Source organism: Oryctolagus cuniculus, chromosome X (genome assembly GCF_964237555.1).
Source record: "Oryctolagus cuniculus chromosome X, mOryCun1.1, whole genome shotgun sequence".
NCBI lineage: Eukaryota > Metazoa > Chordata > Mammalia > Lagomorpha > Leporidae > Oryctolagus > Oryctolagus cuniculus.
Window position 1 is genome coordinate 33,853,705 of NC_091453.1, and position 27,843 is coordinate 33,881,547.

General features: G+C 50.4%; 1 protein-coding gene and 1 long non-coding RNA gene across 5 annotated transcripts in view; one reads left to right on the forward strand and one right to left on the reverse strand.

The window, feature by feature from the left end:
* The window catches only part of LOC103351799 (uncharacterized), an 82,752-nt gene that overhangs the window by 16,838 nt on the left and 38,071 nt on the right, over positions 1-27,843 (reverse strand). The window lies entirely within an intron of this gene.
* On the forward strand, positions 9,428-27,324 carry WAS (WASP actin nucleation promoting factor). 4 transcript variants are annotated; one of them, XM_051827082.2, is made up of 12 exons: positions 9,428-9,564; positions 19,886-19,933; positions 20,231-20,371; positions 21,796-21,882; positions 21,984-22,086; positions 22,183-22,224; positions 22,318-22,371; positions 22,972-23,146; positions 24,119-24,161; positions 24,350-24,503; positions 24,688-25,423; positions 27,030-27,324. In XM_051827082.2, the coding sequence occupies exons 1-12, from the start codon at positions 9,526-9,528 to the stop codon at positions 27,055-27,057; spliced, it is 1,650 nt and encodes a 549-aa protein (XP_051683042.1). In that variant the 5' UTR covers positions 9,428-9,525; the 3' UTR covers positions 27,058-27,324. The 4 variants fall into 4 exon arrangements, with proteins under 4 accessions (XP_051683042.1, XP_051683043.1, XP_051683041.1 ...); XM_051827083.2 differs by lacking the exon at positions 9,428-9,564 and adding an exon at positions 10,265-10,388; XM_008272584.4 differs by lacking the exon at positions 9,428-9,564 and having other exon boundaries at positions 19,734-19,933; positions 24,688-25,088; positions 25,309-25,423.

Sequence of the window (27,843 nt, forward strand, 5' to 3'; positions counted from 1 at the left end):
TCAAGTCCTCTCGGCTGCTCCACTTCTGATCCAGCTCCCTGCTAAAGTGCCTGGGAAAGCAGTAAAAGATGGCCCAAGTACTTGGGCCCCTGCTACCTGTGGTCCAGGCTCCTGGCTTTGGCCTGTGGCCATTTGGGGAATGATCCAGTAGACAGAAGATCTCTCTCTGTGTCTCTCCCTCTGTCTCCCTGTCACTCTGTCTTTTTAATAAATAAAATCTTTTTTTAAATATAAGATTAATGTGGTGCAAAAAATTTAAAACAGGGGCCAGGATTGTGGCATAACAGGTTAAGCTACCACTTGTAATGATGGCATCTCATATGAGCACGGGTTGGAATCCCAACTGCTCCACTTGCAATCCAGCTCTCTGCTAATGCACCTAGGAAGGCAGCTGATGATGACCCGAGTGCTTGGGCTCCTGCCACGCAAATGGGAGACCAGGAAGGAGTTCCAGGCTCCTGGCTTCAGCCTGCCATTATCTGGGGAGTGAGCCAGAGGATGGAAGATCTCTCTCTCTCCCTCTCCCTCTCTTCCTATCTCTCTCTCTCTCTCTCTCCCTCTCTCTGTAACTTTGCCTTTCAAATAAATAAAATAAATCTTCAAAAATTTCGAGTTAAAGATTTTTTGAAACATAAAAACAAAATTGCAAACCCTTTTCCGGAATGGATGCATTTTGCCCTCCCAGCAGCAAATGTCTATGTCATCCAATCTCTCCACTTCCTTGCCAGTACTTGCTACCATCAGCATGATTTGTTTTAATCTCTCTAATATGTGTGTATCTCACAGTGATCTTTTTTCTTCTGGCTACAAGTTTCTCCAACACAAAATAAACCTGTACCATTTTACTGAGCTCACTGACCATACATATCCACAACCAAACTGGAATCTGGATGCTGACCCAGCCGTAGCTTCAGTTTTCTTGACCGCACCAGAGGCCTGTCTCAGGACAGCTGGAGTACAGGGGGGCAGGCATGATCTCAGGGGGTAACTTGAAGTTATCAGCAGGGTACTGGAAAACTGCACTTGTAGAATTTAAGAAGAAATGTCCCCAGGCAAGTGGTTCCTTCACGCAGCCTCAAGACTACGCAGGATTCATGATGTGGAGGTTGGGTACCTCCTTGTCTGCCAGCTCCAGGTGCTGAGTAATATGGATGTCCTTCCTGGCCCTCCTCATAGCCACCCTAAGAAGGAGTTCAGAAATAGTAATCTGGGGCCGGCGCTGTGGCGTGGTGGGTAAAGCCACGGCCTGCAGTGCCAGCATCCCATATGGGCGCCAGTTCGAGTCCCAGCTGCTCCACTTCCAATCCAGCTCTCTGCTATGGCCTGGGAAAACAGAAGAAGATGGTCCAAGTGCTTGGGCCCCTGCACCCATGTGGGAGACCAGAAAGAAGCTTCTGGCTCCTGGGTTTGGATCAGCTCAGCTCTGGCCGTTGTCGCCATTTGGGGAGTGAACCAGATAATCAAAGACCTCTCTCTTTCTTTTTCCCTCTCCCTCTCTCTCCATAACTCTTTCAAATAAATAAAAATAAATCTAAAAATAAATAAAGAAATGGCAGAAGCAGTTTTTGAGGAATAAAGCAAAGAAATGGGAGATGGGGAAGGAAGCCTGAGAGACCATGGGGCAGTACGGTGTTCCAGGGGGCAGCAGGCATGTCCAGCCGCTTGGAGCTGAGGACTTAGAAAGTGGATCTTCTGGGGTGAGCCTTTGGCATGGCGATTAAGATGCCACTTGGGACACCAGCATCCAGTACTGAGATGCCTGGGTTCAAGTCCAGCTTCCTGCTAATGTGCGCCCTGGGAGGCAACAGATAATGGTTTAAATGCTTGAGTCCCTGCCATTCACAAGACAGATGTGGATTGAGTTTCAGACTCCTGTCTTGGATCTGGCCCAGCCCCGGCTGTTGCAGACACCTGGAGAGTAAACCAGGGGCCGGCACTGTGGCGTAGTGGGTGAAGCTGCCACCTGCAGTGCCAGCGCCCCATATGGGCACCAGTTCGAGTCTCGGCTGCTCCTCTTCCAATCCAGCTCTCTGCTGTGGCCTGGGAAAGCAGTGGAAGATGGCCCAAGTTCTTGGGCCCCTGTATCTGCTTGAGAGACCTGGAGAAGGCTCCTGGCTCCTAGATTTGGATTGGCACAGCTCCGGCCATTGCGGTCATCTGGAGAGTGAACCAGAGGATGGAAGACCTCTCTCTCTATCTCTCTATCACTCTCTCTATCTCTCTACCTCTGCCTCTCTGTGGTTCTGCCTTTCAAATACATAGATAGATCTTTGAAAAAAACAAAAAGAGTGTGATGTGAACCAGTGGATGGGAGATCTGTGTCTTACACTCTCTTAACCTTCCAAATAAAAAAATATAAATATATAAAATAAATTGGGTGTGGGGCCAGCGTTGTGGCACAGTGATAAGCTGCCACCTGAAATGCCATCATCCCATACTGGAGTGCCAGTTTAAGTCCTTGCTGCTCTGCTTCTGATCCAGCTGCCTGCTAATGGGCCTGGGAAGGCAGCAGAAGATGGCCCAAGTCCTTGGGTCCCTGCACCGACATGGGAGAACCCAGATGGAGCTCCTGACTCCTGGTTTCTGCTTGACCCAGCCTCAGCTGTTGTAGCCATTTGTGGAGTGAACCAGGGAATGGAAGGTTTCCCTACCTGCTCTGTAACTCTGCCTTTCAAATAAATAAATACACCTTTAAAAAAATAAAGTGGATGTCCTGTGTTTGATATTACATTTTCTGTCATGTGGCCTAAGTTTGTTATCTTTCTCCATTGGCCCCATAAACATAGAAATAGATAAAAGAACAAGAAATCTGGAGACAGGGCTGGCATTATGGGGTAGTTGTAAAGTCACTGCCTCTCACACCGGTATCCCATTTGGGCACCGGTTTGAGTCCCGGCTGCTCCACTTCCCATCCAGCTCCCTGCTAATGCACCTGGGAAAGCAGTAGAAGATGGCCCAAGTCCTTGGGCTCCTGCATCCATGTGGGAGACCTGGAAGAAGCTCCTGGCTCCCGGCTTTAGATCAGCCCAGCACTGGCTGTTGTGGCCATTTGGGGAGTGAACCAGTGCATGGAAGATCTCTCTGTCTCTGCCTCTCTGTAACTCTGCCTTTCAAATAAATACATAAATCTTTTATTTTTTTTGTCTTTTTTTTTTTTTTGACAGGCAGAGTGGACAGTGAGAGAGAGACAGAGAGAAAGGTCTTCCTTTTTCCGTTGGTTCACCCCCCAATGGCCACTGCAGCTGGCCCACCGCGCTGATCCGAAGGCAGGAACCAGGTGCTTCTCCTGGTCTCCCATGCGGGTACAGGGCCCAAGTACTTGGGCCATCCTCCACTGCACTCCCGGGCCACAGCAGAGAGCTGGCCTGGAAGAGGGGCAACCGGGACAGAATCCGGCGACCCGACCAGGACCAGAACCCAGGGTGCCAGCACCGCAGGCAGAGGATTAGCCAAGTGAGCGGGGGGCCGGCCAATACATAAATCTTAAAAGAAAAAAGATTTCTCTTTGGAATCACTGGTAACTGCAACTAAGCAAAGGCAGAATTCAGTGGCTGATGATGACCTGCAGTGCATGCTGCTTCTATCCAGAAGATTCCAAGCTACTGGTTAGTTAGTAAAGGAATTGACTGAAAGACCAAATTTTCAGTAAGATCCCAATGTCTTTGCCTGATTTCAAACACTGATTTTGCTAATTCATTTCCCCCAGAGGGTGGCAGCAGGGGTCTCTCTGTCGCCCAGGACCCAGGCCACTTCTAGGAGGGAGCTAACAGATGCAGTTTCTGGTTAGAGAGCTTCGGAAGGACCCAGTCATTTCCTCTCCCTTCCATGGGGTTGAAAGGCTGCCTGGGGCCTAGCAGGCTCTGGGGAGCAGCGGGATCCTCCCCAGCTGCCGCCCAATTAGAAAGCCAGCAATGTAGCAGAAAGTCAAGACTCAACAGGGCCAGGCCCCGGGGGTTGTCTTTGTTCCACCCTTTTTCCCATGCTGTGAAGTGACAGAGGAAACACACTACACTCCATGACAAGAATTAATGGTGTCAAACACACACCATCCATGCCAATTTAAGCACCGCTCTTCTCGGTCGGAATTGCAGCAAGGAGACAAAAGGGTGGTGGCTGCCTTTGTTCATCAACTACACTGGAAAGAACAGGCGCACAGTGTTCTTTGGCTGTACATTCATCCAGCTTGATGAATGCTCCCAAGTTTACAGTTCAGAGTGTTTTCGTTTTCAAGGGAGCAGTTTGCCACAAGGCATCCTGATCATGACCACACGCCATCTATAAGAATAGCCTGGCTTATAACCTCACACTGCCTGTAGGCCTAAAATGACCACAGCATCACTGTTTTGAAATTCTTGTTTTTAGGATCCGACGTTGTGGGGCAGTGGGTTAAGCCACTGTCTGTGACGCCGGCATCCCATTACGTGAGCACCAGTTTGAGTCTCGGCTGCTCCACTTCGGATCCAGCTCCTTGTTAATGTGCCTGAGAAGGCAGCGGAAGACGGTCTTGAATATCTGCGCCCTTGCCACCCACATGAGAGACCCAGATGGAGTTCCAGGCTCCTGGCTTCGGTGTGGCCCAGCCCTAGCCCCAGCTCTTGTGGCCATATGGGGAGTGAACCAGAGGTTAGAAGACCTCTTTCTCTCTGCCTCTCCCTTTCTCTGTCTGTAACTCTACCTCTCAAATAAATAAATAAAATTTTTTAAAAAAAGAAGAGGAAAGTATGTACAGAGACATTAACTCCCACAGTGAGGAAGTAGCAGAACTAGAATTCAAATCCAAGCTGATTCCAGAGCCCCTTCTTCACCACCACACACTGCCCTGTAGACATTTTCTTTTTGTTTGGACTGCAAAGAATGGTTCAGAAGTGGCTGGTTTTCCCTTAAAAAATAAAGAGGATCAAGAGAAACAGAAGACAAGCAACAGCTTGGGAGAAAATACTTGAATTTGCAAAACGCATATCTCATAAAGACTTACCCAAAATTGTAAAGAACTCTTTTTTTAAAAGATTTATTTTATTTGAAAGTCAGAGTTGCACAGAGAGAGAGAGAGAGAGAGAGAGAGAAGAGGCAGAGAGAGAGAAGAGTTCTTCCATCCACTGGTTCACTCCCCAGTTGGCTGGAATGGCTGGAGCTGCACCAATCTGAAGCCAGGAGCCAGGAGCTTCTTCTGGGTCTCCCTTGTGGGTGCAGGGGCCCAAGGAGTTGGGCCGTGTTCTACTTCTTTCCCAGGCCATAGCAGAGAGCTGGATCAGAAGTTGAGCAACCAGGACACAAACCAACGCCCATATGGGATGCCGGCACTGCAGGCAGTGGCTTTACCCGCTTTGCCATAGCGCCAGTCCAGCAAAGAACTCTTAAAAAATCAACAAGAAGAACATGAACAACTCGAGTTAAAAATGAGCAAAAGATCTGAATAGGCATGCCATCAAAGAAGATATACAGATGGCAAATAAGCACATGGAAAAATGCTCAACATCGTATGCCATCAGAGAATTGCAATTGAAACAGCAATCAAATACCACTACACATCTAGCAGAATGATGAAAACCCAACACACTGGGGGCCAGTATTGTAGCACAGCAGGTTATGGACACTGCTTCAATGTCCCAGATGCTCTGCTTTGCCTCATGTTTTTAAATTTTCTCTGTATTTTACAATGCTTTCATATCTTGGGATGAGACCGCTTGAGTGGTCCGGGAGAGACCACTCCTTCCAGAAATAACTAATTCCTGAATACAGGAAATAATTTGACCTTGAGCATGCCTTTGATATGCAAGCCAACCATTCAACCATCTCTATTTTTTTCTCTTATACACCAAGCCAATATCCTCCCAGCCCTAAACCACCTCAGGTACCAGTCAATTAGGGCTACCTCATAGCCCACCAAAATTATTCAAACTATCCAATGCTAATAATTCTCCTCAGCATACTGTGTAGCTGTCTCACCCATTCCCTCCCAAAAAAGCCACAAGAAAAGCTCTGGGCCATGCTTTCCCCTCCTTTCCTCGCTCTGCCTCCTGACTGAGTCTGGGGGCATTCCTTGCCAAAGTTTTTTTCGTATGGGATCAATGTGTTCTGGCACAACCCACTGCCGTCAATCTGAACATATTTTCTGCTCATGTCTTCCACCCACAAATGTATTAACTTTTCTAGCTTAACTAAGCACTTACGCCCTGTGGCCTGAACTTTTAGCTGTTAAGAATGACAGCAAAACTAGGTTGAATTTCTCTTTCCTTCATAATTTCACAGATAGAAGACTCTGAGAGAGAGGGAAGAATGGAGGGAGAGGGAGAGAAAAGGAGGAAGGGAGGGGAAGAGAGAAGGAGGGAGGGAGAGAGAGAGCACCTACCATTTCACTCCCCAAATGCCCTCATTGGCCAGGACTGGAAGCAGGAACCCATCCAGGTCCCCCATGTGAGTGAGAGGGACCTTAAGTTATCACTTGCTTTCTCCCAGGGTCTGCCTTAGCAGGAAGTTAGAGTGAAGAGCAGAGCTGGGACTCGAACCGCGGCACTCTGATACGGGATATGAGCTTCCCAACCAGATCTCAACTGCTAGGTTATTCACAGCAGAAGATTCATTCTTATGGTAGATTTAGGGATTTCAGCATATAACCTTTCTCTTGTTCTGTATTAAATTAAAACTGTCAACTTTTCACTTAAAGCAAACAATTTGGTGGGCCAGCATTGTGGTGCCTGGGAGACCCACATCCCATACAGGAGCCCCGGTTGAACACCTGGCTGCTTCGCTTTCAATGCGGCTCCCAGCTAATGAGCCTGGGAAAGCAGTAGAGACAAGTACTTTGGCCCCTCCTACCCGGGGGGTGGGGGGAAACCCAGATGGAGTTTCAGGCTTCTGACTTCAGCCTGGCCTAGCCCCAACCATTGCCCAAGCTGTTGTGGTCATTTGAGAAGTGAACCAGGGGATGGAAGGTAGTTCTCTCTCTCCTTCTGCTATTCAAATATAATAATATATCTTTTATTTTTTATTTTTTTTTATTTTTGACAGGCAGAGTGGACAGTGAGAGAGAGAGACAGAGAGAAAGGTCTTCCTTTTTGCCGTTGGTTCACCCTCCAATGGCCGCCGCGGCCGGCGCGCTGCGGCCGGCGCACCGCGCTGATCCGATGGCAGGAGCCAGGAGCCAGGTGCTTTTCCTGGTCTCCCATGGGGTGCAGGGCCCAAGCACCTGGGCCATCCTCCACTGCACTCCCTGGCCACAGCAGAGAGCTGGCCTGGAAGAGGGGCAACCGGGACAGAATCCGGCGCCCCAACCGGGACTAGAACCCGGTGTGCCGGCGCCGCAAGGCGGAGGATTAGCCTAGTGAGCCGCGGCGCCGGCCAATATATCTTTTTTTTTATATGGGATGCTATGCTGGAGGTGGAGGTTTAACCTAATACACCACAGTACCAGCCCCTAAGATCAGACTCTTTTTTTTTTTAAAGATTTACTTATTAATTTGAAAGGCAGAGATATAGACAGAGAGAGGGAGAGAGAGGTCTTCCATCCGCTGGTTCACTCCCAAAATAGCCACAACGGCTGAAGCTTAACCGATCAGAAGTCAAGAACCAGGAGCTTCTTCTGGGTCTCTCACATGGGTGCAGGGACCCAAGGACTTGGGCCATCTTCTACTGCTTTCCCAGGCCACAGCAGAGAGCTGGATGGGAAGTGGAGCAGCTGGGACTCTAACTGGCACCCATATGAAATGCTGGCACTGCAGGCGGTGGCTTTACCTGCTATGCCACAGCACTGGACTCTAAATATACCTTTTTTTTTTTTTTTTAAAGAAATCTCCTCAGCCTAATATACATTTCATGGTTCACAAGTTCTACCTTCCACAGAACACTAAGACACAAACAATTCAGCCAAGTTCCTTGCCACTTTATTACAGGGGGCATCTTTTCTTCACTGCCTACTACTCAACCTGGTCTCTGCTGGAGATCTCGTTAAAGGGCCATAAACATCCACACGCCTACAAAGAATCTGTCCATGATTACTTATTCTCTACAAAGACTTCTTCTGCTTTCCCTTTCCTTACGTCTAGCTTGTTCCTCCAAACTCTCCAGCCTCTATCCTTTACCCAGTTCTAGAGCCACGTCAACACTTCTAGGTATTAGCTTCAGCAGCACCCCGGCTGCTCAGTACTTTCTTAGTTTGGGCTAGCATATTAATAAATATGTATCACTTAGGAACACATATTTAGATACTTTTGAAACTGCACATAATATATATATATTATATATATATGGATATAATATATACCCATATTTTAACATATATATACAGGGGCCGGCGCCATGGCTCACTAGGTTAATCCTCTGCCTGTGTCGCCGGCATCCCATATGGGCGTCAGTTCTAGTCCCGGTTGCTCCTCTTCATGTCCAGCTCTCTGCTGTGGCCCAGGAAAGCAGTAGAAGATGGCCCAAGTGCTTAGGCCCCTGCACCCGCGTGGGAGACCAGGAAGAAGCACCTGGCTCCTGGCTTCAGATCGGCCCAGCTCCAGGCCTTGTGGCCATTTGGGGAGTGAGCCAGTGGATAGAAGACCTCTGTCTCTGTCTCCACCTCTCTCTGTAACTCCACCTCTCAAGTAAATAAAAATAAAATCTTTAAAAAAAATACAACGAATGTAAAATTTAAAATTTCAAAACCGGTTAATTTATTACATCACCCACGATGTGTATGAAGCGACAGTGATCCTTTCCCATGTGGTCAGTGCTAATGATCCAAAGCCATCACTGCGTGCATAGAGAACAGGAAGGCGTTCCTTCTTCCAAACGTGCTTTCTCAAAGACCCTGCTTGTGGCGCTTTGTAACTGCTGAACACTTTGCAGCCGTTTTGTCAGAAGGAGTTCAATTTATATAACTCTACTACATTGTATATGAAGACCACTCAGTGTCCACTCTGAGGTTTTCTGTGTTGGGACAACCAGACCACCCACCGTCCCTGTGCAATTCCCGCACATCCAAACTCAAGGCAATTTGTTTTGTTTTGTTTTGAGAAACCAGAGAATAAATGAATTTTAAAATGAGCGGGTTCGGGAAAGAAAGCCCCATTGGGATTTTTACAGAAGTTACAATGGAGGCGCGACCATGATGAATAAGCTCATTAACTTCCAACTGTAAGTATCCTAGTCTGTCTCTTCACAAGCGAATAATCCTACTCTGTACCTGAACCCACTACCCTAAACCCGCACGGCCCGGCACTCGCGGTAACCCACCACGGGTCAGACACCACCGCGCATGCCCCCAAAGCAGTGGCCAATTGGAGACCAGTGAGCACTAGCAGAGGCGGGGTTACGTTATTCCTGAGATCTGAACGCTACGGAGAACAGCGAGGACCAGAATTGGTAATCGACCAATCAGAGCCCACGAAGGGCCTGGCCCTAAATCAATTGCCTGCTCGAGAGCCGGTTCAAAGTTAAAGAATCAGGGTGGGGGGGACACGTTAATATGGCGGAAGTGAAAGACACCGAAGACCTACCGGAGATTGAGGACAGCCAGAGTCTTGTGTCACTCACCAGATCGGAATGTGGTCTTTGGAACAAGCGGGCGGATTCCGGTGCGGGGTGAGGTTTCGTCACCTGAATTCCGTATCTCCCCCCCGGAAGTACAATGGCACATTCCAAGGTGCCCCTCCCTCTGCAGGGGTACGCTTCCGGGTGGACTGTTCCATTTCTGTGTCCCGCCCCCATGCCCGTGTGGTCAAGTCCAGGCTGTCCCATTATCGTTTTGGGGGTCCCGCAGGCAGGGGAGTGGGCACGCCTGGAGCCGCACACTCGGCTGTGGGCACTGATGTGAGCGCACAGACTGAGGTGTGGATACTCCTGGGATTGCAAAGATTGGGGTGCAAGGAGCGCTGGTGGGGAGTGAGGGCGTAGGCAGTGCAGGGGCTCGGTGGGACCCCTGCTTCCCCGGCTGGTCCGAGGTGGAGCTCGCAGAGCCGGTATTTTCCTGTGCAGGTGGGGCAGTAGGGCGGGACCCATGTGGTGGGTGGGATCCCGGGTTGGCGGGGAGGGCTCCTGGAGCTTCTGACACACCTGGTGGAGCTGGGTCTCACGGGATGGCTCCGTGAGAGGCGCTTTGCCGCAGGGAAAAGTAGAGAAAGGGCAGTGGGAGCGTGGTCCTGGGTGCTCGGTGCTTGACCATTGCCAGTGGTGGTGGGACCCGCACATCTGATGGAGGAAGATGAGGAAGGGCTTGGGGAGGGGCGGATACTGGCGGAAGGGAGATCATTGGTTACTCAGCTATTTCATAAAACGACAGTAACGCGGTCACAACGTGCCCAGACCTGTCCTAATCACCCTGCATGAGTTACCTCACTGAGCCTTCACAAACAACCTGAACTGCTGTTATCTTCTCTTGTGGACGAGAGGACTGAGGCTCTGAGAAGGTACCAGAAGGCACATTGCTGAGACGGGCGGGCCAGAGCCTGAGGCTCTAAGCACTGAGCCATTCCCGGCCCTCCAGGTGTCTCTGTGCTCACCCCACCCCACCCGGCCCGAGGGCTCCCAAGGCACACATGCCCCTAGCCTAGCTCCCATGGCACGCAAGCCCCTAGCCTAGCGTCAGTGCCCCTGTCTCTGTGCTCACCCCACCCCACCCGGCCCCAGGGCTCCCATGGCACGCATTTTCCCCTAGCGTCAGTGCTCCAAGCGTCAGAGAGCAGTGCGTGGGAGGGGACTGGCCTTGCGAACTCAGTTCTTTTTCTTTCTCTCCCCAAGCAGGGGCGTGATGGAAGGACAGGGAAGGCTTGAGGGAAGAGGGCAGTAGGTTACAGGGTCGCTGTCTGGGCTGAGCACTGTCCTGTTGCACGTGGGGGCTTGCGCTAGGTCGTGGGGATACCGCAATAAACCAGACAGACAGACACTGGTGCACTTCCCACCTGCCCTGGGGGTGTTTTGGGAGCTCCTGGTGGGCAGAGTCTGGTTGTCCCGGCCACATCCTCCGCTCCCTCGTTTCCTCTCTTCCTGCTCCCCCTCTCTCTGCCCCTAGGGAGAGAGGGGGGCTTCAACATTCAAAGGGCAAAGGGTGAGATGCTGGGGGCAGGGGGGGGGAGGGCACAGCCCCACTGCGCCAAGGCTTGTGACTTACACGCGTGTCATTTCAGGGGGTGAAAGGAAGTCTCCTCAATGCTTCCTATTGAAAAGGGAGCACGGAGTCTGAGGGTTGGGAGAGGGCACCTACTGAGGTTGTCCCAGGGAGCACCCCTCAGGCAGGGGTACAGAGGGCCGTGAAGGTCGGGGAGGATGGTGCGGCAACTGAAGTTGCCCTCTTGGCCCTATTGTGGTCTTAAAAGAACAGCAGTAGCAACCTCCCCACACCTGGCTCTCGTCCATGGACTCAATTACATGGTGGTGCCCAGAGAATGGAAGATACCCTCATGTCTTTTTTTTTTTTTTAAGATTTATTTTATTTATTTGAAAGACAGAGTTACAGAGAGAGGTAGAGACAGAGAGAGAGATCTTCCCCAGATCACTCCCCAGATGGCCGCAACAGCCGGAGCTGCGCCGATCCGAAGCCAGGAGCTTCTTCCAGGTCTCCCATGAGGGTGCAGAGGCCCAAGGACTTGGGCCATCTTCTACTGCTTTCCTAGGCCATAGCAGAGAGCTAGATTGGAAGAGGAGCAGCCAGGACTAGAACTGGCGCCCATATGGGATTCCAGGCATTAACCCGCTACGCCACAGCGCCAGCCCCTACCCCCATGTCTTACTGCCTACTTGGGGATTGGAGGGTGGGGATCAGGATCTTATAGGCAATATCTTCCCCAAATAAGAGAAGGCACACGATAAGAGCAGCAAATGATTCTCCATCTGTGACCTCCCAGCAGCTTTGGAGCATGAGGTGGGTGTAAGTTACTACCAGGTGTATACTGGGTCCTGGTGCCCACCCAGCTGTGGTGCACTGACTGCCATCAGACCAACGCTTTTGCTGAGAACACCCAGGAAAGCTGGATTGAGGTTTTCTTGGTTTAAAGTCCCTTTGAAGCAAGCCAGTGCTGTGGCGAAGCGGGTAAAGCCACCGCCTGCAGTGCCAGCATCCCCTGCATGGGCCAGTTCAAGTCTTGGCTGCTCCTCTTCTGATCCAGCTCTCTGCTGTGGCCCAGGAAGCAGTGGAAGATGGCCCAAGTCCTTGGGCCCCTGTACCCATGTGGGAGACCCGGAGGAAGCTCCTGGTTCCTGGCTTTGGATCGACCCAGCTCTGGCTGTTGCAGCCATCTGGGGAGTGGGCCAGCAGATGGAAGTCTTCTCTCTCTGCCTTTCAAACAAATAAATAAATCTTAAAACAACAACAACAACAACATTGAGCCTACTAGAATTTTTTAAAAGTCTGTTTGAAGGAGCAGGAGAAGAGATTACCTTTGAGGTCATCACCTCAGCAGGTACTGATATCCAGGGCAGCAAAGCAAGAGCTTAGGGGATACAAAAACCAAAAAAAGGGTGGATGTGGTGGCACAGAGGGTTAAGGTTCAAGTTCTTGATACTCTTTGTCATCCAGCTTCCTGCTTATGCGCCTGGGAAGGCAGCAGGTGATGGCTCAAGTGCTTGGGCCCCTGCCACCCACATGGGAGACCAGGGTGGAGTTCCTGGCTTCTGGCTTTGGCCTGGTCCAGCCCTGGTTCTTGTGGCCATCTTGGGAGTGAATGGAAGCTCACACTGTGGAAGTTCCACAGTGGATGGAAGATCCCAAGCCCTCTGTCACTCACTCTCTAATGCTCTGCCTTTCAAATAAATACATAAATTTATGGAAAAGGCAAAATAAACCAGCTCCAAATTACTGATGAAGGCCAGCAGAGTAATCCAGCAATAGGAAGAATGTGAAAATAATTTATAAACCACTATATTTCAGGATGGGAAAATGATTATATTAAAGACTAAAGACTAAAATAACAACAACAAAAAAAGCTGCTTTTGATTTATTTAGAGGCAAACATGAATCTGAAACCTGTCAGCTATTTGGAAAGAAGAGAAAATACAGTCAGCCCTCATATCCACAGCTTCTACACCCGTGGCCTCAACCAAGCTCAAACTAAAAGCATTTGGAAGGGGGCAGACATTTGGCACAATGGTTGAGATACCACTTGGGTGCCCACATTCCATCTCCAAGTGCCTGAGTCTCAGTCCTGGCTCAGCTCCTCATTCCAGCTTCCTGCTCTGAGCACACTGGGTGGGTGGGGGCAGGGGACAGCAGGTGATAGCTCAAGTGGTTGTGCCCATACCACCCACATGGGAGACCTGTATTAATATTAATTCCCAGCTCCCGGCTTTGGCCTGGTCCAGGCTTGACTGTTGTGAGCATTTGAGGAGTGAATCAGCAGATGGGAAAACTCTTTATGTCTGCTTTTCTCTCTGCATGTCTGTCTTTCAATTAGTAAATATTGTTAAAATATTTGGAAAAAATCATACTGAACATGTATACACATTTTTCTTGTCACTATTTTTTTAATTTATTTTATTTGAAAGGCAGACTTACAGAGAGGCAGAGGCAGAGAGAGAGAGGTCTTCCATCCACTGGTTCACTACTACCCAATTGGCCGCAATGACCAGAGCTGGGCCGTTCCGAAGCCAGGAGCCAGGAGCTTCTTTCAGGTCTCTCATGTGGGTGCAGGGGCCCAAGGACTTGGGCCATCTTCTACTGCTTTCCCAGGCCATAGCAGAGAGCTGGATCGGAAGTGGAGCGGCCGGGACTTCATCTGGCATCCATATGGGATGCCAGCACTGCAGGCATTGGCTTCAACCGCTATGCCACAGCGCCAGCCCCTCTTGGCACTATTTCTTAAACAATACAGTATAACAATGATTTACAAAGCACTGACCTTGTATTACATATTGTAAGTTATCTAGAGATGATTTCAAGTATACAGAAGGATGGGCACAGGCTCTATGCAAACACTAAGCCATTTTTAAAAAACTTTTACAAGATTTTTATTTATTTGAAAGGCAGAGTTACAGAGAGAGACTTCCATGCACTGTCACTCCCCAAATGGCCACAACAGCAGGAGCTGGGCCAAAGCCAGGGGCCAGAAGCCTCTTCTGGGTCTCTCGTGGGTGCAGGGACCCAAGCACTTGGGCTATCCTCTCATGCTTTCGCAGGCCATTAGCAGGGAGCTGGATCAGAAGTGGAGCAGCCAGGATTCAAACCATTGCCCATGTGGGATGCCAGCACTACAGACAGGAGCTTAACCCACTACACCACAATACCAGCCCCCACTAAGGGAGTTGAGCACCTGCAGAACATAATATCCTGGTGGGTCCCCCACAGACATGGAAAGACCATTGTATACAACTTGTAAATGTCAACTTAGAAACTAACCAGCAAATATAGCAGTTCAGCCTTTCCTGATGTAGAGGTAAAGAGGACAGATCTGGGGGCAGAGAGAGGAGGGGCAGGAGCAGTTCCTCTTGGCCCCCACGAGGAACTATTCCTCATATAATTGGCCTCAGCTCCACCACTCAGAAGCTGTGTGACTCAAACAAGTTACCTAAGCGTCTCTGGGCCTCAGCTTCCCCATCAGTAAGGTAGGGACAACTGACCTCATGGGGCCATCTGTGAATGTTACTGAGCTAATAACACATATAAGACACTTTGAAAAATCCCAAAGGCCAAATGACATAAGACATTATTGATTTCTTATTCATTCCACCTCTGATCCAGTTTCCTGTTGCTGCACACTTTGGCAGGAATCAGGAAATGGCTCAAGTGCTTGGTCCTCTACCCCCCACATGGGAGAACTGTGCGGAGTTCTAGGCTCCTGGTTTTGAACTGCCCAGCCGCAGCTGCTGGGACATTTCAGGTATAAACTAGTGGATGGAAGATCCTTTCTCTCTCTCTCTCTCTCTCTCTCTCTCTCTTTCACTTTGCCCTTCACATAAATAAATAAATCTTTTTTTTAATGAATGAATGCAATGGATGGAGGTTAGAATTGTTGAGTTTTAAAGGCAAGTGGGGGCTGGCCCTAATCAACAGGTTGGAAGGTGCTCCAGGTCTGGAGGTATGAAATCTCAGGGTATTTTTTAAAAACTCATAGAAAACATAGTTGAACAATAAGTTTATTTTGGTGCAAGAAATTTTTGAAGTCCATGCATAATTTTTTATAATACAGACTGCCACAAACCTTTTGAAGATCCTTCCCACACATGGATTTCCAAAAAAAATTTTTTTTTGCACCAAATGAGCTTATCTTTTAATTTAAGTTTTCCACAATATTTTTGAAGTACCTTCCAAGCTCTATGAGTTGGGGGGGAGTGGGGACACCATAAACTGAGTCATGAGGTGGAACAGAATGGAGGGAGGCCGCTGTTGCACTTCCAGAAAGGGCCTTGAGTCCAGATTTAGGAAAGTGGCCTTGGACCTGTTAGCATGGGGAGCCACAGAGGCCTCTTAGGGACCTGCAAATGTCAGTTTCAGCCTAGACCTGCACAACACCCCAAAAAGGCTATCACTGTACCTGAGGACTTCATGCCCCCAAATGGCCTACGTTATGGGTGAGGAAACAGATCCAGTGTAGCATGCAGGCAGTATTCACGTGCGAAAGCAGTCTGGCAGTATCTGGCAAAGTTCAAGATGTTGCAAACCCCACCAGTTCTCCTGCTGAGAGTATCTCAGCCCATGTGGACCAGGAGCAAACACTGTGGCCTGACTCCCAGCTGCAAGAAGCAAACACAGCCCGACTATAACCATGAGATTGTGGATAAACAACTGGCACGTGCATGCCATAGAATACTACACAGTGGTGACAATGAACAGCTACTGCTCTTACAACTCAGTAACAACAGGAAAGGCAGCATGGAGTGGGGGGGATGAAAGCGTGCACTCAGAACCCAGCCTGCCAGCGATCTGAGCTCTCCAGTTGCCACCTGGGCACTACTGGGACTATTTATTTATTTATTTGAAAGACAGAGTTACAGAGGGGTAGAGGCACAGGTAGAGAGAGAGAGAAATCTTCCATCTGGTGGTTCACCCTCCAAATGGCTGCTATGGCCAGAGCTGTACCAATCTGAATCCAGGAGCCAGGAGTTTCTTCCAGCTCTCCTACGTAGGTGCAGGAGCCCAAGGACTCGGGCCATCTTCCACCACCCTCCCAGGCCATAGCAGAGAGCTGGATTGGAAATGGAGCAGCCGGACATGAACTGGCACCCATATGGGATGCCAGCACTGTGGGCGGCAGCCCCACTACTGGGACATTTAACCACTGTGGGCCTTAGGTTGCTTATCTCGAAAATGGGCATGATAACAGTATGTACCTCAAAGGCTGTTTTGAGAGTTCAAATGATTATTTATTTATTTATTTGAAAGTCAGAGTTACACAGAGAGGAGAGAGGAGAGGCAGAGAGAGGTCATTTTTTTTTTTACAGGCAGAGTGGACAGTGGGAGAGAGACAGAGAGAAAGGTCTTCCTTTGCCGTTGGTTCACCCTCCAATGGCCGCCACGGCTGGCGCGCTGCGGCCGGTGCACCGCGCTGATCCGATGGCAGGAGCCAGGTGCTTTTCCTGGTCTCCCATGGGGTGCAGGGCCCAAGCACCTGGGCCATCCTCCACTGCACTCCCTGGCCACAGCAGAGAGCTGGCCTGGAAGAGGGGCAACCGGGACAGAATCCGGCACCCCGACCGGAACTAGAACCCGGTGTGCCGGCGCCGCAAGGCGGAAGATTAGCCTAGTGAGCCGCGGCGCCGGCTGAGAGAGGTCTCTCTCACTGGTTCCCTCCCCAATTGGCCGCAATGGCCGGAGCTGCACCGATCCAAAGCCAGGAACCAGGAGCTTCATCCGGGTCTCCCATGCGGGTGCAGGGATCCAAGAACTTGGGCCATCTTCTACTGCTTTCCCAGGCCACAGCAGATAGCTGGATCGGAAGTGGAGCAGCCGGGCCTCGAACCGGTTTTTAATTTTTGATTTTTAATGCAAGGGGGTTAAAACTGTACCTGGCAAGTGCTACATGAAGGTTAAGAGAAAATAGAATGAGCCGGCGCCGCGGCTCACTAGGCTAATCCTCCGCCTTGCGGCGCCGGCACACCGGGTTCTAGTCCCGGTTGGGGCGCCGGATTCTGTCCCGGTTGCCCCTCTTCCAGGCCAGCCCTCTGCTGTGGCCAGGGAGTGCAGTGGAGGATGGCATTGGAGGGTGAACCAACGGCAAAGGAAGACCTTTCTGTCTCTCTCTCACTGTCCACTCTGCCTGTCAAAAAAATTAAAAAAAAGAGAGAGAGAAAATAGAATGTCAAGTGGGGGAGAAAATCAAGTCTTCAAAATTATTATTATTATTAGAGAGAAAGACAGCACTCCCGTGTAGGGACTGGACCAAGGAGCTTCCAGGGTTGGGGTGGGGTGGAAGCTGGGAGCTGGGAACACAATCAGGGTCTCCCATGGGAGTGGTAGGAAACCAACAACTTGAGCCATCACTGCTGCCTCCCAGGGTCTGTGTCAGCAGGAGACTGGAGTCAAGAGCCAGAGGTAAGTATTGAGCCCATGCAGTCCAATATGGGATGCAGATACCCTAACCAGGGACTTAACCTCTAGGCCTAAAACCCACCCCAACTGCCTATTTTTACAAAGTTCAGGAGCGGGCATTTGGTGTAGCAATTAAGATGCTTCTTGGGACACCTGCCTTCCAAATTGGAGTGCCTGGTGAATCCTGACTCTGCTGTCCATACCAGCTTCCTGCTAACGTGCACCCTGACAGCAGATGACGGCTTAAGTAGTTGGGTCCTTCTCACCTATGTGGGAGACCCAGACTGAGTTCCTGGCTCGTGGCCTTGGCCTAACCCATCCCTGGCTGTGGCAGGAATGTAGGGAGTGAACGAGAAGATGAGAGATCGCTGTCGGCCCTTAAAATAAATAAGTAAATGTTTAAAGTAAAACAAAAATAAAAGCAAAACAATGAGGAGCCTGGGCTGTGGCGTAGTAGGTTAAGCTGACACCTGGCACACCCGCATTCCATATGTGCTCTGGTTCGATTCCTGGCTGCTCCACTTCTGGTCTGGCTCTCTGCTAATGCACCTGGGATGGCAGCGGAAGATGGCCCACACGTGGGAGACCCAGAGAAGGCTCCTAGTTCCTGGCTTCTGCTTGGCCCAGCCCTGGCCATTGTGGTCATTTAGGGAGTAAACCAGTGGATGGAAGATCTCTCTGTGTCTCTCCCTAACTCTGCCTTTTAAATAAAATGAATAAACCTTTAAAAAAAACCACCAAATACTAAATAAGATGTTGTATGTGCTATAAAGTTCCTTTCTTTTTTTTAAGATTTATTTATTTGTTTGAAAGGCAGATTTACAGAGAGGCAGAGGCAGAGAGAGAGAAGTCTTGCATCCATTGGTTCACTCCCCAGATGGCCGCAACTGGAGCCAGGCCGATCTGAAGCCAGGAGCCAGGAGCTTTTGCCAGGTCTCCCACACAGGTAGAGGGGCCCAAGTACTGGGCTATCTTGTACTGCTTTCCCAGGCCATAGCAGAGAGCTGGATCAGAAGTGGAGCAGCTGGGACTTGAACCAGCAGCCATATGGGATGCCGGTGCTTCAGGCCAGGGCTTTAACCCGCTGCGCCACAGCCCTGGCTCCATAAAGTTCCTTTATTTTAATAAAGAGCTGAGCGAAGGGGCCCGGTGCTGTGGCATAGCAGGTAAAGCTGCCACTTGTGGTGCTGGCCTCCCATATGGGCGCCAGTTCAAGTCCTGACTGCTCCGCTTCCGATCCAGCTCCCTGCTAATGCTCCTGGGAAAGCAGTGGAAGATGGCCCAAGTGCTTGGGCCCCAGCACTCATGTGGGCAACCCGGAAGAAGCTACAGGCCTCTGGCTTCAGATCGGCCCAGCTTCGGCCGTTGCGGCATTTTGGGGAGTGAACCAGAAGATTGAAGATATCTCTCTTTCTCTCCTTCTCTATCCCTGTCTTTCAAATAAATAAATAAATGATTTTTAAAAATTAAAAAATATATATATATATAAAGAGCTGAGGGACGGCGCTGGGGTGCAGTGAGTTAAGCCATAAGCTGTGACACTGGGAGCCCATGTGGGAGCACCAGTACAAATTCTGGCTGCTCCACTTCCGATCCAGCTCCCTGCTAATCCACCTAGGAAGGCAGCAGCAGACGACCCAAGTGCTTGGGCCCCTGTACCCACGTGGGAGACCTAGATGGGGTTCTGGGCTCCTGGCCTGGCCCTACCCTCACTGCTATAGCCATTTAGAGAGTGAACCAGCATATGGAAGATTCTCTCTCTCTTTCTCTCTCTCTGTCACTCTACCTTTCAAATAAATAAACAAAATAAAAACAAAAAAGGGCTGATGGGCAGAAAATAATTTGGTTGCTACAGGAGACAAGGGTAAGGGAAGTGACCTAGGGGTGTGTACCCTGTTGGCAATATCTGTGGCTCAAGATAGGAGTGGGCTCCCAGGGGCTTGCTATGGAATTAAAGGGAAAAGTCTTGGACCTGGGCCCCGGAGTCTATGGTGTTTTGGGGCAGAGGGAGGATTCCCAGCCTGATGGCTCCTCCTCGCCCCAGCCAGCCCTGCAGAAGTACTGCAGATGGCTCAGCTCCTGCTGCCAGCCAGAGAGAGGAAGCTCTGAGTTTGTTGGAGGAGGTGGGCCCCAGAGGATAAGACTGAAGGAGAAGGACCTGAGCTAGTTAAAAAAGATGGGTCTAAGCAGTCCAACAGAGGAGGGCCCGTGGGGAGGACGAGGCCAGGCCTACTGAGAGGCCCCCTGGAGGACTTGTTTCTCTTGTGGTTTTTTTGTACTTCCTGTTCCCTTGCTCACTGCGGAAGTTCCTCTTCTTACCCTGCACCCCGAGCCTAGGCGGAGAGGACAAGGACAGAAGGCACCATGAGTGGGGGCCCTGTGGGAGGCAGGCCCGGGGGTCGAGGAGCACCTGAGGTTAAGCAGAACATTCCCTCCACCCTGCTTCAGGACCACGAGAACCAGCGACTCTTCGAGATGCTTGGACGAAAATGCTGGGTGAGCTGGGGATCTCCCGGCCCTCCCTTCCTCTTCTTCCTCTCCCTCCTGCCTCCTCATCCTCCCCACCCTTTGCCTCTCCCTCTCCATCTCCCCCTCCTCCTCTGCCTCCCCATCAGCCCCTCTCCTAGAAGCCACTTTTCCACTGCTCACCCATCCCAGGAAGATCCCGAGGCCTCCTCACCTTCCTTCGGGCTGCAACTCTTCCTTCAGGCCCATGACAGGGGCACAGGAAGGCCCAGGTCTGGCTCCCCCCACGACCAGACCAGACCCACTGATCCCTGCTCTCCCTCCTAGACGCTGGCCACTGCAGTTGTTCAGCTGTACCTGGCGCTGCCCCCTGGAGCCGAGCACTGGACCAAGGAGCATTGTGGGGCTGTGTGCTTCGTGAAGGATAACCCCCAGAAGTCCTACTTCATCCGCCTTTACGGCCTTCAGGTGACCCTCCCCTCAATGGATAGGCAAACCCGACCTCAACCTGCAAAGCCAGACCTTTGCCCATACATAGCTCTGAGCCCTGGGACCAGATGAGCAAATCCCTGAACCCTAGAACTAAGGCTCCCTCCCCCAGGTCTCAAACTCTGGTTTGCCTTTTTGACTTCACAATGACTGACCCCAGAGTCTCCATATCATGGTATCTCAACCCCCAAATATTAGACCACCTCCCAGGCCCAATTGGGTCTACAAATTCTAAAAACTGACCATTTGATTTATGCCTGTACCTCAAATCTGTTCCCAGCTTGACATGTTGCATCTTAGGAAATCCTCCATCAAAACTCCTGAGCCCCAGATGTTTGCCCAGCTCCTAAGTCATAAGCCTGTTGTTGCTCAGACCCAGAACCTGAAGATTTCATTGAGTCTTGAACTTCTCAAACTCCAAATCAGTCTTTATTTATTTATTAATTTAAGTCAGAGTTACACAGAGAAGGAGAGAGAGAGAGAGAGAGAGAGAGGTCTTCCACCTGCTGGTTCACTCCCCAATTGGCAGCAATGGCCGGAGCTGCACTGATCCAAAGCCAGGAGCCTCCTCTGGGTCTCCCATGTGGGTGCAGGGGCCCAAGGACTTGGGCATCTTTTACTGCTTTCCCAGGCCATAGCAGAGAGCTGGATCAGAAATGGAGCAGCTGGGACTCGAACCGGCGCCCATATGGAATGCCGGCACTGCAGGTGGTGGCTTTACCTACTATGCCACAGCGCAGCCCCCCAAATCAGTCTTTTTAAGCCCACAGCAAGGACCCCAGAATTTCCACATTAACACTTCTGAACACCCAAATAAGGAGGTAGTGCTGCAGCAAAAAACAGACCTGTCTTATCAACCTCCAACCCAAACTTTCCAGGCTTACACCCAAATTCATCCTCCTAAATCCATAAAGATGGACCTACCATCACTTCAAGATGCCAAAGCCATCAACTATTGATCAAACACCACAGCTCTAAGTCTGCTCTACAAACCCTAAAATGCACATACTTTGTCTGGACTCCTCCCCCAACTGCCAAGTCTATATGTCTGAACCTCAAATCTCAACCCCAACTCCCAAATCCTAAAAGCCTACCTTCCATGGAGTTGGGGCAGTGCAGGATCAAGTGAGTCTATGTGTGAGCCTCAATTTCCCGGGTCTTGCAGTCATAAGTTTTCCAAACCACGACCCAGTTCCCACCGCAGAGTCTGATACTCAGACGATATCTCAACCCTCCGATTCTGACACCCAGCCCCCACTCCCTCTGATACTGAGCTGAATATCTCCAAAATTAGACTCCAGAGCCCCAAATCCAGACACCACGCTCCCTGCCCAGATAACAGCTTGTCACCCACCCAGAGGGTGCCTCCGTGCCAGTGTGTCCCCTATCCTGCACCTCTCCAGGCTGGCCGGCTGCTCTGGGAACAGGAGCTGTACTCACAGCTGGTCTACTCCACTCCCACCCCCTTCTTCCACACCTTTGCCGGAGATGTAAGTGATCAACCAACCCCTGCGCAGCAGTAGGGAGCATGGGGAGGGGGTGCTAAAGGTGTGAGGGGCCTGGAAGGCTGCTGACCCTGAGGCATGTGCAGGACTGCCAAGCGGGCCTGAACTTTGCAGATGAGGGTGAGGCCCAGGCCTTCCGGGCCCTGGTGCAAGAGAAGATACAAAAAAGGAATCAGAGGAAAAGTGGAGGTGAGGAGGCCTTGGGGGTAATAAGGAGGTTGCACAGAGATGAATGTAAAGGTGGCAAACTACAAAAGCCCCATCATGATTTTGGCTCCCCAACAGACAGACGGCAGCTACCCCCACCACCAGCACCAGCCAATGAAGGTGAGTCCTCTAGCACAAGTAGCAATAAAAGGGGCCCTGCCCAAGAACCTGTGGCAGGATGGTGATAGCACTTTCCCCTTTCCATCTATCCAGAGAGAAGAGGGGGGCTCCCACCCTTGCCCTCACACCCAGGTGGAGACCAAGGGGGTGAGTGCTGATTCTGCTTTGTGTCTCTGGATGGATAAGTGGGTGAATGGAGGGGCAAACGGGTAGGTATGTGGATGGATGAGCAGGTTCATGGACGTGTGGCTGGATGAATAAGTGCATAGACAGGTGGCAGATAGATGGCTGAGAGGAGGGGATGAATTTGTGGGACGCTGAAGGCATAAACAGATACATGACTGGGTGTGTAGATGTGTCAGTGAATGGGTTCGAGAATAAATGGATGATATGGGAGATTGCATGAAATAGGAAGTGAGTGAGTGAACAGTGAATAAATGACATAAAATTCCAGTCAGTGAAGAAAGCAATGATTGGATGAAAAATTGGGTCAGTGAATGAATAATTTAACAAATTAATGAGTAAGTGAATGACTGAGTCAATACTTTAAGTGATAAGCACGAATTAAATGGTTATTAATGGTTTATGGGATCCACCCATTTCTACATTGAACCACTTGGACCCCTCACTCATTTTCTCCATGACCCTCTCTCCCCACCCCCCACCCCCAGTCTTCCTGTTTCTTGCCCCTGTACTTGGTTGGTAGGTAAGTGGGTTAATGGTCCAGTCACCTTATTTTCTCCATAGGCCCACAAACTGGCCCACTGTCCTTGGGGCTGGTGACAGTGGACATCCAGAATCCTGACATCACAAGTTCACGATACCGTGGGCTCCCAGCACCTGCTCCTGGCCCAGCTGATAAGAAACGCTCTGGAAAGAAGAAGATCAGCAAAGCAGATATTGGGGCACCCAGTGGATTCAAGTGAGAACCTCTCCCCAGTAGATCTACCAATTCCTGGGGATGAAGGGGGGTGGCTTATGAAGAGCTGAACAGCTAGGTGGATGGAAGAACTGTCAGATGGATGAGCAGCTGGCTGCAAGGAAGGGACTACAGAGAGGCAAATAAGTCACATACCATGCAAAATTCAAGGAGGCAGTTGCTCTCAGGGTCGTGCAACTGGAATTCATGCCTCAGAGAGTGAGTGCCTCCTTAAATTTTGTAGCCTTGGCACCTGTCTCGTCTTACCTTAGTCCCTTAGTCCCATCCTTGGTAGGCTGGTGGACAAGTGAGGTTGATGGTACAGGAAGTGGATGAGTGGAAGGGTGGATGGATGGGTAGATGAATGAATGAGTAGGTGGGTGGATAGATGGGTAGATGACTTCAGTGGTGGACAGGTAGACGGATGGCTGAGCAGATGAGTGTGTGGACATTATAAGCTGAATGATTCGCAGACAAGGTGGATAGGAAAGGAGAGGTGGTCAGATATGTGGGTGAAGACAGTTCCGTAGATAAGTGAACAGAATGATGTGGTTGAATAGGCAGAAAAATGAGCGGCAGGATGGAAAGGGGGGCATAAGGGTAGATGGATGGGTGGACAGACAAGTGTGTATGAGGACAGATTGGTGGACAAGTGGGCAAATGGTAGGGGTGGCTCATGTGTGGGCTGATGGGGAGGGGCCGATGTCTGTAGAGATCAGTGATGCAAAGGATGGGTGTGAATGGATAGGTGGATAATTGAGTGGGTAGATGGTGGGAAGACAGGTAGACAGATCGACATCAAACCTACAGACCCCTTCTCTTTCTCTTACTGCTCACACTCGTGCACTCATTTAGACTCATTCACTAATTCTGCCGCTCAGGATCTGTTTGAGCAGGAGAGGGTAGGAGGGCTCACTAGGAAGGGAGGAAAGAAAGGGCAGTGGGGCTTCACTGGAGTCTCCTCACCTCCTCCAGACATGTCAGCCACGTGGGGTGGGACCCCCAGAACGGATTTGACGTGAGTAACTCCAAAGTCCCCTGGTACCCACTCAACTTCCACCCACCTTTTCCTAGATCACTGCTCAGAGCCCATATCCAAACCCCATGCTTCCCACATCCCTGGCCAGGATGGACCCAATGACAATTCCTATCCTCTCCCTCCTCACCTTATTCCTTCGCCCCTGCCTGGGTCCTTTTCCGGGGCAGGTGAACAACCTGGACCCGGATCTGCGGAGCCTGTTCTCCAGGGCAGGAATCAGTGAGGCTCAACTCACTGATGCAGAGACCTCCAAACTCATCTACGACTTCATTGAGGACCAGGGCGGGCTGGAGGCTGTGCGGCAGGAGATGAGGCGTCAAGGTGAGGCCCCTTCTCTACACCCGCTTCTTCTCCAGCCCTGAAGCCACCCAGTCCTTGCAGAACCCCCTGTTCTGCTTGAGTGGGGAATTGGTCAGGCGGAGGGACCCATTTTACAAATGAACAGAACTGAAGCTTGCAAGAAAACGACAATAATAGCAGCTGTGTGTTATTTTTCCCCCTACAGAGCCGCCCCCACCGCCATCTCGAGGAGGGAACCAGCCCCCCAGACCACCTCTGGCGGGGGGTAACAAGGGCCGTTCTGGTCCACTACCCCCTGTACCTTTAGGGGGCGCTCCGCCCCCACCCACGCCCCGAGGACCCCCACCCCCAGGCCGAGGGGGCCCTCCACCACCACCCCCTCCAGCCACTGGCCGCTCTGGACCACCGCCCCCTCCGCCCCCTGGAGCTGGGGGACCAGCCATTCCACCTCCCCCGCCCCCTCCCCCACCGCCACCCCCCAGCTCCGGGGATGGGCCAGTGCCTCCCCCGCCCCCACTTGCTCCGCTGTCTGGGGGTTGCATGGCCTCTGGAGGGGGTCGGGGGGCGCTTTTGGATCAAATCCGGCAGGGAATTCAGCTGAACAAGGTGAGGACCAGCAGAAGGGAGGACTGGGGTCTGGGACTCCGGGGTGTCAGGTGCAAGTCAGCATACAGGGAGGCGGAGGCTGAGACTGATGGGGGTGCCAGGCCTTGGGGTTTAGTGCTAAGCTTGGGAGGTGGGTGGGGAGCCTTGAAAGGGATTGACGTGTGGGAGGAAAAATTACAAAGAAGGGGCGGAAGAAGTACTGAAACTCTCCTTGCTGCAGACTCCCGGGGCCCCAGAGAGCTCAGCCCTGCAGCCGCCACCGCAGACCTCCGAGGGGCTGGTGGGCGCCCTGATGCACGTGATGCAGAAAAGAAGCAGGGCCATCCACTCTTCCGGTGAGCCTGTCAGGCCCAGGCCCTGAACCTGGTTGCCAGGGCTAGCCTTGGCCTGCAAACATCCCAGGCGGTCCCCATCAACAGAAACATTATATACGTCTGTGGGTAACAGTATTGAAGAATCTTAGATCAGTCTCCTTAGTGGTAACATTTAGACAGTATATGACCATAATATAACTCTTACCTTTGACAATAGTATTAATGTAATATTAACTATTATTATCATTAGGGGTGTGCCCATGGCATTAATGCTGTCCTGTATTCAGCCCTATTAACATCAGTATGTGACAATCCTATTTTAAAGAGCACCATCTTCGACACTAACACTAACTTCCTGTACCAACAGTTTATATGAACCCATGATAATAGTAGCTAACTCCATCTTTCTACAATAATGCTAATATTAACCTCCTATTGTGGCAACAATACTATCCTTCACACATTATATGAAGATAATAGTAATTTTAACCTATTACCGGACAATAATACAATTAACTCCAACTTTGACAATAACATTAACCCCAAAGTGTGTCCACAAGATTAACGCGATTCCATTATATGACAGCATTATAACCAGCCTCATCATTTGGCAATATTATCATTAAACTCCATTATGGGTTAAAAAGATTAACATTAACCCACCATTAAGCAAAAATAAATTACCCCACTTTCACTAACAGCATTTACACTTGCCCCTTTAAGTGACAAATGGGTTAACATTAACCTGTTGTGTGACAATATCCCGACTAACCGTGTTTTTTGGAAATGTTTCTTAAAGCGTTATTTTTCAAAATTTTATTGGAAAGGCAGAATTACAGAGAAGGAGTTACAGGGAGGGAGGGAGTGAGAGAGAGAGAATCTTCCATCAACTGGTTCACTCCCCAGATGGCTGCAATAGGTGGGACTGGGCCAGGCCAAAGCCAGGAGCCTGGAAGTCCACTGGGGTCTCCCAGGTGGGAGGCAGGGGCTCAAGCACTTGGGCCATCTTCTGCTGCTTTCCCAGGCACTGGATCAGAAGTGGAGCAGCTGTGGCCGGAGTTGTGGGGTAATGGATAAATATGCTGCCTGTGATACTAGCAGCCTATATCATTCTGGTTTGTATCCCAGCTGCTCCACTGCCGATCCAGCTCCCCATTAATGGCCTGGAAAAGGAACGGAAGATGGCCCAAGTGCTGGGGCCCCTGCCACCTGTGTGTGAGACCTAGATGGAGTCTCAGGCTCCTGGCTTTGGCCATTGCAGCCATCTGGAGAGTGAACCAGCAGATGGAAGTTCGCTCTCGCTCGCTCGCTCGCTCTCTCTCTGCCTTTCAAATAAATAAATACATCTTAAAAAAAAAAATCACTTCTTGGCCTTTTGGCTAAGGTCAAGTGTAGTAAGCAGACAAACAGAAGACCCCAAAACTAAAATGCCAGGCCTCAGACTAACCATATTTTGAACAATACCATATTAATTTCAGCTCCAACTAGAACAGACTTCCCGACTATAACGCCTATCTTGTCCCAACCAGAAACCCTAACTTGACCTTAGGAATACCCCCTCAGCTCTCCAGGGCCTTTGAATTTTCCCCCCAAGCTGAACTCCCTCTGAATCCTTGTCTCCTTTCAGACGAAGGAGAGGACCAGGCCGGCGATGAGGATGAAGACGACGAGTGGGACGACTGAGTCACTGCCCACTCCCTACTCTGCTCTCTACTGCCCCTGCCTCCCGGCCCCGACTCTGCACCCCAGACCCCCAAATCCCATTTCTTCCCTGAACCCTACCTTGACTGCTGTTCTCCCTGCCTGGTCCCCACAATCACCCTCCCAATACCAAGGGCCTTTTTATATATATATAAAAATTCTCAGTCCTCTTCACTCAAGGATTTTTAAGTAAAAAATAAAGTCATTGTCTTTTTGTCTTCCCTAATGTGTTTGATTGCATTTCCAGTGTGGGAATTAGGGGTCCTTTCTCCCCAAAGTCCCTTTAGTGGATCTATCTCATTTTATTTATTTAGCCTCACATGGATATATTCATTGATTTGTTCTTTTACGTCCTCAGCCATTTTGCCTGTATTTCTTTCCATATTTATTTCCAGGCACTACTTCAGGGGCTAGGGATGAAGGAATGAGGAAGAAGTACAGAAAAATAAATTGCTGCCCTCATAGGGTTGGAATCACTCTCCTAGGGCAACAGACAAGAAAGAAAGAACCAAATAGAAATCAAGCAGAGTTACAGACCATGATGAGTGCTGTGGTGCACCATTCAGATGGTAATGGGAAGGTGACACTTGGAGGAGGTGACAGTTGTATTGAACCTAACAAAACAGAGGATGGGCCATTAGAATATTTGGGAGAAAAAGCAGTCTAAACTTTTGGGATAGCCAGTGCAAAGGCCCTGAGATGAGACAAACTTGGTGTGAGGCCAGGTGTGGTGATCATGT

What these genes read in the sequence shown, in the direction of transcription:
- WAS (XM_051827081.2), top strand. Translation starts at nt 19,802, where the DNA reads ATGAGTGGGGGCCCTGTGGGAGGCAGGCCCGGGGGTCGAGGAGCACCT. An exon ending in TGCTTGGACGAAAATGCTGG is followed by an intron (nt 19,934 to 20,230) that starts GTGAGCTGGGGA and finishes TCTCCCTCCTAG; the next exon opens with ACGCTGGCCACTGCAGTTGT. An exon ending in GAATCAGAGGAAAAGTGGAG is followed by an intron (nt 22,087 to 22,182) that starts GTGAGGAGGCCT and finishes GCTCCCCAACAG; the next exon opens with ACAGACGGCAGCTACCCCCA.